Source organism: Gadus chalcogrammus, chromosome 1 (assembly GCF_026213295.1).
Source record: "Gadus chalcogrammus isolate NIFS_2021 chromosome 1, NIFS_Gcha_1.0, whole genome shotgun sequence".
NCBI lineage: Eukaryota > Metazoa > Chordata > Actinopteri > Gadiformes > Gadidae > Gadus > Gadus chalcogrammus.
Genome location: NC_079412.1, coordinates 16,647,753 through 16,665,868, shown reverse-complemented (window position 1 = coordinate 16,665,868; position 18,116 = coordinate 16,647,753). Strand labels below are relative to the sequence as shown.

The window sequence follows — 18,116 nt, the reverse complement described above, 5'->3', positions numbered from 1 at the left end:
CTAAACTAGGCGGTTTGAATGCAGGATAAGGTCCAGTCACTGATACATGAGAAGAATAATTGATACCACGTTGATAGGCCCTAGATTATAAATCAAGTAGCTGTCGTAGAACCAGTTTCCCAAGTCTCACTCTGCAGGTAGGAGACATTGCGTCATTAAGGTGCCATTCATCAGGAAGCTCTCCAGAGTCATTCCAGACCATAGTCAAGTCGACAGCGCGACAGAGCTAGTGCCAAGGTTATCACATTCCAGATGCCGATGCTGTTGCTATAATCTGTTCAGAAGAAGACATGGCGTTGTGATCGACTGGAACTCTAAGGGCAGAAACACTTTATTGTGTTATCTTCTGGATGAAGGGAATATACCGGACAAAGGGATTGAATGGGAGCGAGCGAGGCTCCGGGAGACCGTAGGACCAGGACGCACCGCAGCCAGAATCATATGGACAGGAATGTCTCGTTGCGCGCCGCCGTTCCACTGTCTTCCACCAGCACCACTGTTTCTCCTGCTGCTGTTCTCGACGGGAGGTGCGCTGGATGTGGTGGACCAAGCATCCAGGTTAATCTGCAGCAAGGTAACAGCGGGGGGTATAAATTAATTGGCGTAGCCTATATTTGTAGCGCACGGGTTTGCCATATTTGTACTTGATCAACAGTTAATATAAAGTCCATCATAGTTTCACTTGAGAAACCTAGAGTTTGAATAACAGAAAAAAAAAAATAGGCTACTTTAAAGTCGTCTGTGCTGTTCTAATTGTTCGTTAAGTTCATGTGACATCGAGACTGCGAGAGAAATATCAATGTCCATTTATAATTTACTACTGTGTCTCAGCTCAGAGGGCAGTCTACTTTTACTGATCCCAGTGTCCAGGCTTGTCCTCGACTTGAACGGTCATTGGAATTAGGTATTTGTAGATGCATGAGTATCATTCCAAGAATACAATTATTTGTTCATGTATTTTAATGTGTGTGTGTGTGTGTGTGTGTGTGTGTGTGTGTGTGTGTGTGTGTGTGTGTGTGTGTGTGTGTGTGTGTGTGTGTGTGTGTGTGTGTGTGTGTGTGTGTGTGTGCGTGCGCACTATTCTCCTTCTCCTCAAAGGGATTGACTGACTGCTCAGTGACAGTATCTCTGTACAGTTTTCCCTTTGAGGACCAGGAGCTCACAGTGGACGTTGAACGTGTCGACCTCAACGTGGTGCTCTGCTGCTCAGACAGGGAGGACTGTAAACCCTGCCTGCAAATCTTAATCGCAATCCAAGGTAGGCTCCGGATATTCACTTGGACACAGACAACAAACATACTCCCCCTCCACCTTGAGACACTCATTTCCACCCTAATCAATTATATGTCAATTGTCTTTTTGAATAAATCCTTGCTGGCGTTTTGTTATGAGGTTTTAGGTCAACCATACCTGTAATTGCTATCTGAGGGGAACTATTGTGGCAGATGACTCATTGCTATGGGGTTCGATGGCAGGTGAAGACTTGGAACATGAAAAGGAGGAATCAGAGAAGTCGATGGAACCTGGTAACGAAGAAGAAGAGAGATTTGGCACAAAACAACCGGGAGAGGGAAGTGGTGGAGTGAGTGGGCTATCCAACCCAACAGGTATAGCAAGATAAAACAACAAACACGCTCTCAAGGTTACACACATTCACACAAGCTTAATGTGAGAGAGAAATAAACTAATTTTAGACTCTGTGTGTTTGTATGTGTGTTACAGCTTCGGTCAAGGTGTGCCTGAGCTCTCCGGGCATCGGCTACTGCAAGGCGGTGGAGTTTCGACCTGTCAAGAGATTTCAGAAACACGTGCCGGAGCACAGGGTAAAGCTCCTTCCTTCCCCGGACAGGGCCCAGTGCCTCGGCGCTGATGGGAGTTTCTGCTGTATCATAATTTACTCAGGTCATCCAGTTCCACTTGAGTAGCTCAGCTGTGTGCTTGTTATGAAGTGGAATGCAGATTCACAAGCCTCCCACGGTTGACTCCTGGCCTACTGTGTGTACATTGTCCCGTAGCTGTGGCTGATGCTGAGGGAGGAGGTGAAGTTTGGCAGTCCTGTGGTAGTTCAGGTGCACTCCAGATCCAGGAAGTGCTTCAACCTGACGGTTCCATCCTTAGAAGAAGGTGGGATGAGTGACATAGTGCAACAAAGCCGAAACACAATCAAACATGCTTAGTCCCAAGAGTATACTTCCTTCTTATTGTGTTCTTCTTTTCTTTTTACAGTGTGCCTCCTCAACCTAGACGCCAGTGTCAAGGACTGTCACGGTAAGAAAATAACATAAACTCAGCGGTTATAATAGAAGGTGGGCTGTACAAGTATGGATTAGATTCCTTTAAAGTAACCACAATGATTTGCCTAATTTGAAAAGGTGCTTAACATATCAATGGTTAGGGCAGCCGTGCATAACCCAGGTGGGAGCTACAGACTGGTACTGAATCAGTTGTGATGTGTATAACACTATATTTATGAAATTACTTGCTAATCTTAGCCTGTGATTGACCCCTCTGTGTTATAGCATAATACAACATAAAATACCCAATCATGTAAGGTTATCTGAAAAGCTTGCCAAATGTGGCAATGCCTTATTCCTTCTGCGTTTCTTTCATTGTATTTGATCCACTTGATATGCTACCACCTGACGTGCTGGTTAATTAAATTTACTGAATGTGGTTTGGTGAAAATAAAGCCTTGATGGAAAATGCAATCTGAGATGAATGTACAAGAACAACAGAATGTGTCTAGGGATACTGTGATCATTCAAATCAAGTTTGAGGTTTATTTGTATTATGTATTAAAGTCCTGCATGCATTTATTATAAAGCAATTTGATTAGGCCTAACAACGTTTAAACCAATAAAAGCGGTTTAAACAAGATCTAAATTGTGAATCTACAAAAAGTAAAGCCGAGACCAATAAGACCAAATATTTGCTTACAGCCCCATTATTTACATAAACTGTAGTTTCACAATAAATGCCCCTCAAAGTAGAACAACCGATTATTCCTCTGTCCTTGGCTAGCTGCCATAGACACACAGGGAAAGGTGCCCAAACTTTAACAACCAAACACACACAGTACTGTACTGTGTGTGTGTGTGTGTGTGTGTGTGTGTGTGTGTGTGTGTGTGTGTGTGTGTGTGTGTGTGTGTGTGTGTGTGTGTGTGTGTGTGTGTGTGTGTGTGTGTGTGTGTTAAAATACCCACAGAGATATGTTTGTCTGTCTGTATGAAACCTAATTTATATACTTATTTGTGTTGCTTTTGGCCTGAAGTATTTAGTATAAATGAAGGATTAGCATATATATAGGCCTAATAATGTAATAGAAATTGGGCAATAGTCAATATGTAAGACAATGTACAACCATCATCTAACTACCCGTAGCTCCCAGACTCGAGGTTGTCGCTGATAGTGAGACAGATCAGATCATCCTTAGACTGGACATCACAGACCCCTACACAGAGACAGTCCTGTACCAAAAGTTCTGGAATGACATGCCTGGAGAGGTTCTTGAATGGGTGAGTCCCAAACACCAATCATTCAAATCCCTCACCGTTCAAGATAGTACAAAACAAGGTTGTTTATGTGAAACAATATATTTTGTTGTTTTCTTTCAGCCAAAGGGCCAAAAACAAATCAACATTGCGACAAATGCTGTAGCACCGTGCCTATGCTTCCAGGTAGCCTATTGGTTGTTGGGTATCTGCTAATGATGATACAACCTTTACACACTTTGAAGATGAAAATAACCTTATTTTTTGTGTGACACAGGTATGGTTGAAGGGAAAGCCACTTCGTAGGAGATCCTGTCCCTTCAAAAACTTGCAAGGTAAGGACATTCTACCTGGTTTTATGATGAAAATATATTTTTAAGTTGTATCAAACCTTTTTGATCGCTATCTTCTATTTAGGAATTATTGAAAAAATGCAGACCAATGTGACTGTGTCCATGTCCGTGGCCCCGCTGAGAGGTAACCATGGGAGCACAAGGCAGGCTACGGCGTTGAGCTGGAATGTGACTGCCCCCTGCAGGCTGAAGGGAGAAGTGTGGCTCTGCAAGAAGGACTCCGCAGGGGGTGTTTGTGAGGAGGTTACTGGCTCAAGACAGAGTCTGTACAACCACACAGATGATGGCTGGAGAGCCACAGCCAATGAGCATTGGGTAACATAACTATAGTCCAATATCTCAATCATTTGGTCAAAGGAATATCTGTAATCATATTGAGCAACCCAAATCTTTTTTTAATGTATCAATTATTTTTCTCAACAGAAAAATGGGGAGTTTGTGAACATGTCATCGCACCCTACTCTCTGTATTCAGGTGATCTTTGTCTGTTCCTTTCCTGAATGTGATAATTATATAGCTGATCAATTCCTGCATTTTGTTTTTGACCAGTGCAATCTCTTTAAAATTCTCTTCTGGTGCTATCTGATTAGGTCATGCTACATGGGTCGCATTCAAACCTGGAACCACACTGTCCCTTTGCGGGTATGACACTGACCTTGACTCTCCTTGACAACTTCGAATTATTATCACACATTTATTATTGTCCATAAACATTGTTTACTTTAAAGTTCATTGCGTGTACTTTTCACATCTCATTCCTAGAGCCCCGATGGAGATGGAGTTTGCTTATCTTCTTCGGCCTCCTTCTCATGTGCATGTCTTTACTTGGGGCATATTTGCTCCAAGGACTACTTAAAGGTCAGCCATTAAAGAATTCCCTCCTGCCACTGTTAATGCACATTCTCTTAACAAAATAACTAAAATCCCACTCTGTTACTCCCATAGGTTACGCTTGGAGATGGTTTAAGGAGAGCGACGTCAAAGGTAAAAAGAAGAGCTCTGACTCTGTCCAGGACAGTACATACTGGCATGTTGATATAGTTGTCTGATGTACGGCCTTCCTCTTTGTACAGGCATGGTCGCCGGGAGCCATGTTGTGCTGCTGCACCAAGCGGACGGGGAGATGGCTCTGCCGGTGCTGCTGTCCCGCCTGGGCTCCTCCCTCCAGGCCCTGGGCTTCAGCGTGTCCCTCGACCTCTGGAGCCAGACGGAGCTGGCCGTGCTGGGCCCCGTGCCCTGGCTCCACTCCCAGCTGGACCGGGTCCAGAGGCAGGGGGGAAAGGTGGTGCTGGTCCTGACCCAGGCTGCCTGGGCCAGGGCGGACGAGTGGGGCGGCCAGGGCTGGGAGAAGGGCGGGGCTAAGAGCAGGGAGAGCAGAGAGGACGGCGAGGAAGAGGAGGCCGGGACGGGTAGCCCTGTCGCCTCCAAGCACGTAGACGCGTTCAGCGCCTCGCTGAGCTGCGTGCTGGCCGACTACATGCAGGGCCGCGCCGGCGAGCGCTTCCTCCTGGTGCAGTTTGAGTCTCTGCCTCCCCAGGCGCCCGGCTCCAACCGCCCGCTGCCCGAGCTGTTCCGCGGCCTCTATCTCCACTGCCTCCCCTCCCAGAGCCTGGCCTTCCTGACGGACCTGGCCGGGGGGAGGCACGGGTCGTCGGCGTCCGCGAGACGCAAGAAGGCGGGTAAGCTCAGGGTGGCGTCCAGGGTGCTGGCCAGAGGACTTGCGGGGGCGGGGGTGACCATCCTGCGGCTGGCAGGGCTGCCCCAGGACTGTGTCGGGCCGGGGGAGGAGGATACCTCGGAATCAGTGCCCCTGCAGCCGTACGCCACCACCCCTCCTTCAAGCCCGGACACTGGCCCTAAGGAGGCCGGGCTGGCTTGGGTCTGAGAGCGAGGGAGCAAGAGAGCGAGGAAGCAAGAGAGCGAGGAAGCAAGAGAGCTAGAGAGCGAGACTAAAGGATGAGACTTTGAAATTGTTTCAAAGATCAAGACAAACAAGTATCCTGCACACTAGTCTACAGTATTTTCAGGAGCTATTATCTTGACTGTACTTTTGGCCCTTATCTAAATGATCCGCGGACATAGTCTGTAGATGCATATCTCTATGACAAAACAAGGCATTTTTAAGTCGTTCCTGCGGGTAAGTATGCTGCTCTGCTATCCTCAGATCTTGGATGTTGGTTTCAGATTACTTGATGAAGATTTACGTGTGTGTACATAGCATGCTTCTATGTAAATACTTGTATTCAAATGATTGACTGCTACTAAGAGTTCATTGTGTGTGTATTTCAAGTGCAGAACACTGTGTTAACACTAATTAAAACACATCATTTGGAGAATATATTTGATTTGTACGATTATGCCTGTGTTTTCTATTAAATACAATACAAATACTTAGCAATACATTTTCTTTGCCTGTGCAGCATAGTTTTTGCCTACCTATGAAAAGAAAAAATATCTTAAGTTGACCAAAATGGAAACTGTTTAATATGCCTTCCTATCAACACGGTGACAGTTCAACATGGGTCTGCTGGACATTGTGATTCACATGAGTGGTTAGCGATTGGTGGATGAAATGAATCCCCAGCGGACTTGGGCGGCGCCTATCATGCTGCAGCCCAGCTGCAAGGAACACAAGGACAACCACCCAACAGGAGCTGTGTGTTCATCTAGCCCAGCTCCAATCATCCTTCCGAGTCCCTCCTGCTCATGAAGGTGCCCGCTATAACATGAAACTCTTGATTCTTTGATCGGGGGTTTGGCTAGAGACGTGAAATTGTCCCACCGGCGTGAAATCTGGCCATCAGTTGTTTCAACGACGTGCACATTTTGCACCAAGGTACGAGCAGGCTAGCCGGTTGTGAGACCGAGCTAGCTAACATCAACTATGGGTGTCAAATATAGCTCACACAGCTCTTCAACATGCGATTATTATATTGTATTTACAACATGTAGACATCCTTTTCGGGCTAACATTCGAATTGTACAAGCTATAATCGGCCCAGGTTAGCAGCTACCTGACCTTAGCGTAATGCTGGTTAGGCTAATAGGCTTGTTGGTGCTGATGCTGAGCTGGCTCTGTGGTTGATAACAGGACATCCCTTGCCCCGACATCGCTTCTCAGTTGGAGATTTGTGGATATAAATTACATCAACGTAGGGATACACTTATATTGGACTGGCGCTGTTCTGATAGCATCTACTCAAATCAAAGTTACATTTGGTCCCCTTTTTTTAAACCCATGTATGTAACTTCGGAAATTGCTTGGGCGTTTCTTAACCGGAACTATGATAAATATTATATAATGTGGACATTGGGTGATAAGGGAATGATACACAAGGGATTTGTGATTTAGCGCCGAAATTGCAAATAGACGGATCGGTGTGATGTCAACATCTCCTGGATGAATCTGTTGGAGTCACATCCAACAGATGAATGACAAATCAATTTCGGATAGCAGTAGGCCTACTCATTCGTTGACACCTCAAATTATAATAACAAACATATTTCAACTAATGAGGAAAGTCTGTTAACTAATAAAAACAATTGTTTCTAACTATTCATCGGTTTATAACTAGTGAGTTGTATAACCGGACTAGAGTCGACTCGACACACTGCTTCTCTTTTCTTTATATTTATTTCTAATAGTCCATCAATAGTGTTTTGATATGGGAATTTTCAAAAACCTATCTGAATGAGGTATTTAGAAAAATACTGACAGAAAGTGACAGAACATCATGTCAATGTCTTATCACACTTGGTTAGAAAAAATGTTTTGTTGAATGTTGAAAATGTGGTCTGATTGTCTAGTATTGATACTCGGCGCTTCTCACTTTCTTTTCATACAAGATTTCATACTTTTAAATAGGGCAGTCACCTTACTTTGAATAAGAAGGAAACACATTTTCTTATGTTCACATAAACAACATATTGTTTCATTCTATAAAGAAAGTCTTAGTTTTCTATGCCCAGTAATGGTATGCTTGGGTTTGTTAAATGCGTTGATGTGACTTCCCCAACAGGAAAGGAGCGATGTGGTGTGACTGGTCTTCGCTGCCTTTACTGGTACTCGTCTGGGAACTATCTGTGGTTAGAGTAGAGACGGCACCATGCCAGACCTGCCACAAACTTACTGACAGCTTCATTAAGGTAACTCATCTTTCCATCTTCTTCAAACCTGCACTATATAACATTTCTAATGCAGGTATTTAAAAAAAAAAATCTAAACTACAAATACTTGTCAAGTGTAAAACGGGGCAATCCATTAGTAAATCCATCATGAGAAAATTTCTCTAGAAATCCTTCTATAGGCCTGATAGAATTCAGGCGTGGTGCCTGAATTCAGGCTTGAGCTCGGACATGTATATTGTCAAGGAAAGTGAAAATAGGTGAGCGGTGCCTTTTAAAATGTCTAGTCAACACATCAACCTACCTGACCTTTTGATTGACATGTCTGCCACCAACTAGGCGTAGTCTATATAAGTACGTCCTTTACCTTTGTATGATTGCACTGAGGATGGTCTGAATGGGACTCAAAACGTTTTGCACGCACTTTGGGTAGCACCTTACACTTTTATGCAATAAAAACGTATTGTTGCATCGGCTACATGGTGTGCGAGTTCCGCTCCTTTTATTGTTGTCAAGAAAGGCAATTCTCTGGTGTCTTCGAATGTATTTGATAATTTCAGGCACAGATAATTTCACTTCCTATCAGCCCTGTATTCTGGTTCACCTTTGCCCTTACTTGACGCGCAAGATGGTTTGTTACAAAGAAATGAAGTTGTACACCTTATAAGAAATATTTAACTGTCACTGGAGGAACCAATTGTCTATCACCGTCCATCCTGTAGTTCCTCATAGGTCCGAATCACTGTGGTTTGGCCAAAAGCGCATAACTCAAATCATTTTTGTATGATACATTTTGATCTCGCACGTGATTTTCTACTTTTCTACTCAACCTCCTTTTGACTTTCCTCAGGGCTTGGAAGTAACGTCCAGTAAGAACTTTGGCGGTGGCAACACAGCGTGGGAGGAGGAGAAGCTAGCTAAATATGCACGCAGGTAAGAGAGAGGTCTACTCCCTCAACATTACTTTGTTAAGTGGACACATTTAACCTCCACATTTAACCTGGAGTTTGACCTCCGTCAAACTCCATTCATCATCAAAATCGTGCTACGTCATGCGTCCATGTTTTGTTTTGTTTTGTGACAGTTTATTTTAGTTTTGTTGGTTTCACATGCGCTGCGATGTCTGAGTCTATGTTGTGCTGTCCGTGTTTCAGTGAGACCAGGCTGCTCGAGATTGTCGAAAGTGCGTGTGAGAAGACTGACTTTGAATGTAACCAGCTGCTGGAGCAGATCGAGGACCAGGTGGAGACATGGTGGTTCCACAGGTAGGCCATGCTGTGTGTTCTCTACCTCTCTTGATGACGTGGATGCAGCGCTTCTGATATTGATGCTGTGCACGTATCACTGTGCACTCAACACATATGACCTGCAATGACGGTCCTTCTGTTTGTAGACAGCAGGAGGCCCCCAACCTTTTTGATTGGCTGTGCATCGAGGAACTGAGACTCTGTTGTCCACCAGGACGCTATGGACCTCAGTGCAAAGGTTCCACAAAAACACATGCTATATTATTGTATCTTTTTTTTCAGTAACTGCAAAGATCCACTTTAATCAAAGTTCTCAATCTCTACACAAATTGTTATAATAAAAGTAATAAATGTGTGTGTGTGTGTGTGTGTGTGTGATTTCCTGCATGGCAGAGTGTCTCTCCGGTCCGGGGGGAGTGTGCGGGGGCCTGGGCCGCTGTGAAGGCGAGGGCACCCGTCTGGGGGACGGAGGGTGTGTCTGTGACCCGGGATACTCGGGCCAGCTGTGCCAGAACTGTGGGGATGGCTACTACAGAGAGAAGAGCTCTAATCACAGCGCGGCAGCTTGTGCAGGTGACTAACCCCCCCAGCCCCCCCTCCCTCAGGATCCAAGACGGCCTCCTTATCTGTCGATGTGTTCTGCACTGCTTGTAAGACTTATCCTCTCTCTCTCTCTCTCCCTCTGTAGCCTGCTACCATTCATGTAATAAATGCTTGGGGCCACAGGATTACAAATGCCTGGATTGTAAACCAGGCTGGATCCTCCACGACAACAAGTGTATAGGTGAGTGTGGTCTCTTTCCCCTCCTCGTTTTTCACCCGCGTATTTTCAGCGCTAACCTGTCTTGTCAGAAGTGGCACAGGTTGTTTACCTTGCCCTAATCGTCTCCTTTAGACACTGATGAATGTGGCACCGAGTTGGCGCGCTGCCCCACAAATACCTACTGTCACAACACCGATGGGTCGTACGAGTGCAGAGGTGAGCTCTCGTGCCGCACACACCTTACTGGCTCACACGTGTCAGCCACGCTGTCAAGTAACTGGTTTCCTGAAGCACAGGTCAGGAATGTCATGTTTACAAGATGACCTGACCTGAGAATTGATTGCAATGTTATTTTGAAGGCAAAACAATGTATCTTTTGTTCTTTCTTTATCATGCCAGCTCTGCTCAGTATTAGTATTTGTATAGAGACAATAACTGTACAAATTAAATGAAATTTGTAAGCTTTTAAAATGATATACTCAGAAGGGAATCTTATTATGACAACATTAAATAACAACACAAATTCGTTTTTGAAATATCTGTATAATATTCTCTGTATTCAGGCTGTGACCAGGCATGTGTGGGCTGCATGGGAAGCGGGCCGGCCCGCTGTAAGAAGTGTGCCCGCGGTTACAGGCTCAGAGGATCCAAATGTATTGGTAGGTGACAAAATATTAATAGATCCACATCTATTCCTCAATATTTCAGTATGCCCCCTGATAAACGTGCATCTTCTCCTGCCTCCTCCTCTCTTGCAGACATAGACGAGTGTAGCGAACGGGCGATAGCGTGTCCGGGGCTGAACGAGGCATGTACCAACGAGGAGGGCTCCTTCCACTGTGATTGCGCTCAGGGCTTTATCCGACGAGACAGCATCTGTGTGGAGAACAAGCTACCCAGTAAGTACTAGTCGTAGTATGCACTGGCAGACACAAAACATTGGTACATTTGCTGCTAGCCATTGGGAAGACGCTTTTATCCATCCAAGTGCATCCCAGAACAATATCCAAGCAACCATACACTCAAAATCTGGGGTAACAAATTTAGATTGCCGCACAACCAAAAGTGAAAGAAAAAACGAATGGCTATATGAATCGAAAAGACATCATTGGTAGAACTTCTTTGCCGGGGCACATGCATATCTGACCTTAGAGAATGAAATGTAATCACTGAATGTCTTGCGCCATTACATTTCTTATAGTATCCTAGTGGTGAGATACCCATCCCCCCCATCATTAGCTAGATTCACTTAGTTATTTTATTTCTTCATCATACATTTCGGTGATCATACATCTCAACAAATTGCCTCCAGCTTTAACATCAACTTCAAATTCAACAACAACAAACAAAGAACTAGCATTTTAAGAAAGCCCCTGTTAACTTGGTAATGTCTACTTTCCCAGCGGGACCAGAAAAAGGTCTCTTCGACGATATGACTGAAGACGAGGTGCTGGTGCTGCAGCAGATGTTTTTTGGCGTGGTGATATGTGCGCTGGCGACACTTGCCGCCAAGGGAGACATGGTCTTTACTGCCATCTTCATCGGAGGCGTGGCGGCGATGGCTGGCTACTGGTTCACTGAAAAGGGAGATTACATGCTTGACGGCTTTCTGAAGGGACGCTAGTCCTAGCCCTGGGTTAGATAAAGGAAACGGGGATGCTAACCAGGCAAGAGGTAAAGGTGACTCTCGAAGTACTAGCCAATCAGAATTCTCCTTTCCGGTTGGGAAGTTACTTGAATGCTGCCTGGACTGCTGTTAGAAATACAGGACTGATAAGTTTGAATCAAAAACTCAGGCTATGCAGGAGAATATATCTATGTAGCCGCGAGCATTGGAGGAGTACTTGGCAACGACCGCAATGCAATGAAATGATGGAATTGAACTTGATCCCCTACCTCAACATTGCAAAAAGCAGGGGTCAAGAAATCAATTACACCACCACTGATTGTCACACATTTATTATGCATTTTCATTTTACATCTGTGGGAAAATATTGCACAAGAAAGAAAGTTATTTATTCACATAATATGAACGTCCGGAGCATTTATCATGTCTATCCTATTGTTATTTAATTTGGCTGTATGCTTTTAAACCGAAGCTTTCTCAGAATGAATGGTAGAGCTATTGATATGGTGTTGCTGGGTAAGGTGTTGCACTATGTAGGCCTGCTGCTTGGGTGGGGTTGAGCCTTTATCATTTCAAAGAAAGCTCCTTGAAATACTCTGGAATCCATCCATTATGAAGAACTGTTTTATTTTAATTCCATTGTTTAACTTTTTTTTTATGAATGCATGTGAAAAGTTACTTCAATGACTTTGTCTGTTTATTTATTATCTGTTTTTCAGGACGAGAATCGACTGCTGCATGTTCATTTAATTTATTTGTCAAACTGCCAGATGAGCTCTAACACTAGAGTGGTTACGTGTATTTTAGAAATGTATTTGCACTCCTTAATGCAAGACATAAACTCTATTTTATTTCCTGGACATTGGTTTCAAAGAATATTTTTTGGGGGGATTTTTAATTTAATACTGTGATATGTTTTCAAATGTTCTGCTTTCTTTTTTTATTTTACGGAATTATGTGAGCCATGACTTTTAGAAACCATCAAGCTATTTGGTTGATTGTGATTTCCCCCCACTTTATTAGACTAGAAGGCTCACTTCCCTGCTGCAAAAACATAATTTGCTAACTATTATTTCCCATTTAATTAAATAGCTTTGAATCATTTCTTCCTAAAATATTTCCTTTTTTTGCACTTTCAATAAAATCTTTAAACATAATCTGAGAAATTCTCTATAATGGTTTCTCAATTTATCAATGAACTCGGAAAATCCTCAAAAAACAAACTGATTCTATTAAAATCTAAACGTTATCATGCAATTACCCAGCACTGTGGAGAATGAGACTTGGAGTGTGGTCTCATTGTGTCCAATTATAATGGGGTAATATAACCCACCCATTAGCAATTACACAGTCTGTCCCATCTGCCAAAAAGATGCATCTCGATCAGAGTGGATGTGTTGAGGTTCAGTCTATTTCAGTGTTCCACTCCAGTTAATGGGGTTTAAGCGCAGTAGTTCCCTCTCCTCCAGAGCCCCGAGGGATCGGGTTAGTGCTCTGTCTCTCCATGTCTGCTCCATTAGCTACACACACCACACACACACACACACGCACACACGCACACACGCACACACGCACACACGCACACACAGTGGAGAAGTCGGTTAATTCCCTTACAGCAACCTTAAGTGAAACTGGAATAATTTTGTACTTCCCGGTGCAGGAATTATTTTGTGATCGTAAGCGTGTGTTGATGATCATTGAGATATAAGTGTTTATACCTTCTTATTCTCATCTCGGAAAAGCGTCATCGCTCTGTTGTGTTTGATGCGCTCCTCTCTGTCTCTGGTCACAGCGCGGCGCTCCTCATCGTGCATGTAGTCAGCCTCCATCACTTTACTGGCCAGCTGCAGCCTCGACCGAACCCCTTTCTCCTCTATCTGCTTTTTCAGCTGCTCTCGTATCTCTTTCCTGGTGAAAGGACAGCACATTCAGTTTTCTTCCCCATCAGTAAACAGTGAAAGATAGAATTTCAGTGGAACGGCGGTGTCACAGGGTCGGTAGGTATTGTATTGTTATTTGCAGTAGGGAACACATGGCAGGTGTAGGCCTACGATGAAAGACGACCCCGAGGCTTGTTGAATCAATGGGGGGGGACTATTTTATACCGATAATCCTCTCTCTCACTGCTGGTGCCATAGAAAGGTCTCCGCCACCCTTGATGATACCTGTCAGAACAGGAAAAAAGGTGACGTTTATCACTGACTCATACTCCTATTTTCAAAGAAAGCAAAGCTCTTCTCGCCCTTTTAACTTTCGCCTGACAATCAGACTGGATTAGAGCAGTTCAAAGACAGACTGTCTCACGTGTAGTGTTCCTTCCTCTGCATGCAGAGGGACCTCTGCTGATTGTGGTGGTGGACAGCCAACGTCTCCAGGCATACGGTGCGTTTAGGGACCAGCGGGGGATGCAGAGGGTTCAGCCTGTGAAGGCTCTGGAGACCAAGCATTATCTAAATAATTGATCTTAAATCGAGAAGGCTGTAGTAGTAATGCATTGTAGTTTTCAGCCTGGTGGTCGACCTATTCAATTCACCTGAAAGTCTTTCCAGGACTGGGTCACATGTGAGATCTTTGGCAACACCAAAGACGTGACCATCAGGCAACGACTCTGGCGAGAGGGAGGTGAGCTGTGAGGAATAATCACCGGAGTGGAGGCCAAGCGAATGCCTGCTACGGTGATGTAAACAGCGCACGGTCAACTGATACAAAGTTAAAACGATCTAAACAGAGATTCAACTCATTCAAATGCAGCTGAAACGTTTTTTTTCCTTACGTAGTTTCATGGTGAAGTTGAAGCCGGCTGTGTCCCTCAGTCGGTGAAGTTTCATTCTTTCCATTTCTAGCAGGCGTTCCAACTCTCTCTCTCTATTCTCGTTTTTGAACCCTACATCGTCATACATCCCAAGAAAACGGCTGGTGCAGCCTATAATGGATGTATGAAAAATAAATACATATAATCCCAGTCCATACAGTACTAGTTAATCCTGTGTTTGTTAAGCGGAATGTTGTCCTTGAGTGTTTTGCATTGGCAACAGTTGCCTTGGAGATACACACTTTACCACTTTACCTCCAGCCCCATTGTTAGCAGTAAGCAGGGTGGACTTTAAGTTGAATAGCCTCTGACAAAGGACAGACAAAAAACTCTAGACTCCAGCAAAAACAACAGACTACTGTATGATTAGGAGACTGTGTGATTAGGTCGCCATCTACCAATAGAGACATATACTGGATGGATGGAGTAAGAAAAAAATGGGGTTCGGGGGGTTAAATACACATCACAACATCAGGATATTAATAAATACTTTATTCAACATACTTTATTCAACATAATTTACTTTAGCATTTAAGGAAGCAGGATCATTGCACCTGTTAACTTGAAGCAACTCACTCTTCTAACATTAAAACTTTTTAACATGGTTCTATAGTCAGAGTGGGTATTCAATATGGGGAATAATGATTGTCGCTTTGAAATTAAAACACTGAGCAGTTTCTTTGTGCCGCCTCATATGCCCAGCTCCTGGTGGTTTTCAACCAGCCAGGCATGGTATCTATTCAGCTTGTGATCTTGAGGGGTGACCTTAGATATTACGACAAAACAATCCATACGTGTGATTTAAGAAAGTTATTTTGTACAATGACAATGTAAACCGCTGGTAATAAAACAATCTTTGGTACCTTTCTCCATTCTTCCACACAGAAGATCCTGTAGGAATCGTTGCCGTATTTTCCTATGCCATGTAGTTCAATTGGATAGCGCCACTGTTTACTGAGATATTCCTCTGTAATAGAAAAAGCACATGGATCAGTAGTGTGACCACATGTGCTATATCAATATTTAGCAATTAACAGTTTGACGGTGGGAAAATTGTAAAAGCTTTACCTGAAAAGCGAATTATTATTTTGGCTCTGATCTCATACAATCCAAGTGGCTTCAGAAGTTCAGAAATTGACTTCCAATTTGCATCTTTAGTTATTTCAGCAGATGGGTAATGCTCAAAGAACTGCCAAAGAACCGGAATGGCCACTTTTCCTGAAGGTAAATAATAAAGATCATACATCAACCCAATATCGTCTGACTTTTAAACATAATTGAACTAGTACTACATGATTAATGCGTTTATTGTCTGTCTGCCCGTATTTATCCACTCACCACTGGTCTTGTTTAAAAATATGGTGGCCACGAGCAGCTTCCAGGGGTTGTGAAAAAGGGTTTCCTGCACCAGGTAAAATGGGGAGCGTGGGGGGGTCCACTTCTTGAAAGCTTTTCTCCTTGGTGGGCTGAGAACTACAATATGAGAAGACAGGGAAATCACAATGTTGTTTAAAAAAAATAGATACAAAAATAAAATACAGAAATAAAAAACATCTGATATTGACATTAGTATTGTCAATTATGTTATTTGCATATATTTATTCAGTAACAATTACCGTCTCTTCGTGATTTACCGCTGAAATAGGGGCTGGTCTTTCGTTTGTCACCCAAGGTTGTGGACTCTGTTTAAATACATACAACAAGAATCATCCTCATGCAGGTATGCTTTTAATGCCACCAGTATATGCATATCATATCGTGACATGCGCAAAAACATAACTCATGCATAAAACATACATACTCTGGCGTTCTCTTGCTGGTGAACAGCATTCATCAGGCGTGTCAGGTGACAAGGACCCTTCCTCCTTGACATTCTCATTCTCCCTATTAGCACATTGGAACTCAGAAAGAGTTTTCAGCTCTTCTTCAACTGGAATCTTTTCCTCATACCTTCCTTGCTCGGTCTCAGCTTCACTCACTCGCTGGCCGGCCGCATCAACAGTCACAATGATAGCCAGAGGCGGGGGGCCTGGCTGTGTATTCTCCGGCCTCTGCCAGGTGTTTGCTTGGCTTGTCAGAGCAGCAGACGGTTTGAAGAGCTTCTCCCTCAGCCGACCTCTTAGGTTACTTTCCGGTTGAGAATCACCCAACGATGTTAAAGACACAGACTGCGTTAAACATTCCCCGGCGTTCATAGTATCACACCGCCCTCCCCTTGAAAATACCTGCATGTTTTTCACAGTACCAATGTCAACTTTCTCTGCCTTTTCTACGATCTGCTCTTTGATTATAGGCGAGACGTCCAAAGTCTGCTTGGGTGCAAAGGCTTCTTGATGTTCAGTTCTGGTCGGGGACGATTTCTTTCTGTCCATTTTACTTGGAAGCAGATCTGACAATTCAGTCAAACTTTCTGATTTAATTTCCAGCTTTTTGGCACCTGTTGCCAGCTTTCTTCTTCTCGGCCTCTTATCCACGGGAACAGCCAGAGATGTGTGTCTCACCCAATCCTGAGAGGTGCTAAAATCAAAGAGGTCTACATGTAAACCTCCTTCTCCATCTTTCAGAAGGAAAGCTTGCAAAGATGCTTTGGACCGGAATGTCTTCCCTTGGGAACTGTAGGAGTAGATGTAAATTATTATTTTAAGGTTATTAGCTGTAATCTTCTATTGTTTTTTTTTAACATGCATCTAGATAGATGCATGTGATCTGAACCAATTTAATTACCTTGTAATGTAGACGTCCATTTTGCCTGCTGTCTTGCCTGCTTTCCGTTGTTTCACTAATCTTGTCCAGCCAGTAGGCATTCTCAAAGTATGTGATGATGATTCATCCTTGTCTGTCTGAATATTTATAATTTCTCTATTTGTGTCACTGTCCAACTGACTATTGCATGTAGCCATCGGATGATCCATTGCGGTTATGTATTGTTTATATTCCTGGTTTTAACAGGGGTATATAATAAAGATAGGGCTGTCATTTATTTAGGCATCTTAATGGTATCTATCGATTGATGGGAAAAGTAGACTGCTCAGAATCCCAGATCGAATATCGAACATCCTAACAATGCAAGAACTAGGTATCTAGTTGTAAATGCGAAATTATAATGCAGTTACATCCGAACGCATGCCTACCTCAATCTCCTCAGCTCTGAAATTTGACAATGGGATGTTTCATGGTGCTGTGAGCAGAAAATAGCTTTGCTTTGCTCTTTCCTTACATTCTGTAAACAACCCTGACGTCTACTTGCTACGCGCGCCGATCAAAACACAGGAAGCACAATCTCGGAGCATGCGCAGTAGGAGTAGATTTGTGAGCCGATCCTGGTGCAAACCTGTTGAATAAACGTTTCTATATTATATTCACAGTAAAAAGACAGAATGAGAGCCGTGCCGACATGGATAGACAAAGTTCACGATCGCGACAAAATTGAACAATGGTAAGAACCAAAGTTTATGAGCTATTTTGAGTAATTCTGAGCTCTACTTGATGCATGGATATGGGTAGCAACGGGGGTTGCTATGTCAACTAACGTTAACTCGTAACCAAGCTAGCCAATTTATACTTCTTGACGTTTGTCACTCCTTCAATTACAGCATTTTTAACCTTCCCAATGTCTTGTCGTGACGATTTACTTCTCTTTGCATTATAACATAATAGTATACGAGGACTTCATCTCAGTAATCACAGGATATAGTGGA

At 43.6% G+C, this 18,116-nt stretch overlaps 4 protein-coding genes across 10 annotated transcripts in view; 3 read left to right on the top strand and 1 right to left on the bottom strand.

Annotated features, from left to right (window-relative positions):
* The first annotated feature begins 199 nt into the window (after nucleotides 1-199).
* Nucleotides 200-6,235, top strand: wu:fl23c11 (uncharacterized). Its single transcript, XM_056592933.1, has 15 exons — nucleotides 200-574; nucleotides 1,099-1,258; nucleotides 1,476-1,607; nucleotides 1,723-1,823; nucleotides 2,016-2,124; nucleotides 2,227-2,268; nucleotides 3,382-3,515; nucleotides 3,615-3,677; nucleotides 3,769-3,826; nucleotides 3,909-4,159; nucleotides 4,268-4,318; nucleotides 4,435-4,486; nucleotides 4,607-4,702; nucleotides 4,790-4,828; nucleotides 4,918-6,235. Exons 1-15 carry the CDS (start codon nucleotides 452-454, stop codon nucleotides 5,727-5,729), a joined length of 2,223 nt encoding a protein of 740 aa, XP_056448908.1. The 5' UTR covers nucleotides 200-451; the 3' UTR covers nucleotides 5,730-6,235.
* A 142-nt stretch (nucleotides 6,236-6,377) lies between these two features.
* On the top strand, nucleotides 6,378-13,029 carry LOC130384668 (protein disulfide isomerase Creld1). 2 transcript variants are annotated; one of them, XM_056592985.1, is made up of 11 exons: nucleotides 6,378-6,556; nucleotides 7,864-7,990; nucleotides 8,820-8,902; nucleotides 9,124-9,234; nucleotides 9,363-9,454; nucleotides 9,610-9,789; nucleotides 9,905-10,000; nucleotides 10,112-10,195; nucleotides 10,543-10,638; nucleotides 10,738-10,878; nucleotides 11,383-13,029. In XM_056592985.1, the coding sequence occupies exons 2-11, from the start codon at nucleotides 7,874-7,876 to the stop codon at nucleotides 11,601-11,603; spliced, it is 1,221 nt and encodes a 406-aa protein (XP_056448960.1). In that variant the 5' UTR covers nucleotides 6,378-6,556; nucleotides 7,864-7,873; the 3' UTR covers nucleotides 11,604-13,029. The 2 variants fall into 2 exon arrangements, with proteins under 2 accessions (XP_056448960.1, XP_056448952.1); XM_056592977.1 differs by having other exon boundaries at nucleotides 6,378-6,680; nucleotides 11,383-13,028.
* LOC130384647 (uncharacterized) lies at nucleotides 11,932-17,711 on the bottom strand. Of its 5 annotated transcripts, none has more exons than XR_008895896.1 (12): nucleotides 17,550-17,711; nucleotides 17,143-17,354; nucleotides 16,220-17,031; nucleotides 16,035-16,100; nucleotides 15,757-15,891; nucleotides 15,487-15,636; nucleotides 15,282-15,385; nucleotides 14,380-15,183; nucleotides 13,911-14,276; nucleotides 13,712-13,771; nucleotides 13,325-13,514; nucleotides 11,932-13,126 (listed from the first exon to the last, which is right to left on the bottom strand). XR_008895896.1 is itself a non-coding variant. In XM_056592955.1 (6 exons), the coding sequence occupies exons 1-6, from the start codon at nucleotides 14,504-14,506 to the stop codon at nucleotides 13,016-13,018; spliced, it is 753 nt and encodes a 250-aa protein (XP_056448930.1). In that variant the 5' UTR covers nucleotides 14,507-15,108; the 3' UTR covers nucleotides 11,932-13,015. The 5 variants fall into 5 exon arrangements, 2 of the variants coding, with proteins under 2 accessions (XP_056448930.1, XP_056448938.1); XR_008895895.1 differs by having other exon boundaries at nucleotides 13,911-14,038; nucleotides 14,140-14,276; nucleotides 17,143-17,710; XR_008895894.1 differs by having other exon boundaries at nucleotides 17,143-17,710.
* The window catches only part of ift122 (intraflagellar transport 122 homolog (Chlamydomonas)), a 26,542-nt gene continuing 26,111 nt past the window's right edge, over nucleotides 17,686-18,116 (top strand). For both annotated transcript variants that reach the window (XM_056592892.1, XM_056592884.1), the window contains exon 1: nucleotides 17,686-17,854. In XM_056592892.1, the coding sequence (XP_056448867.1) occupies nucleotides 17,796-17,854 (59 nt within the window). In that variant the 5' untranslated portion in view covers nucleotides 17,686-17,795. The remainder of the gene's footprint in view (nucleotides 17,855-18,116) is intronic.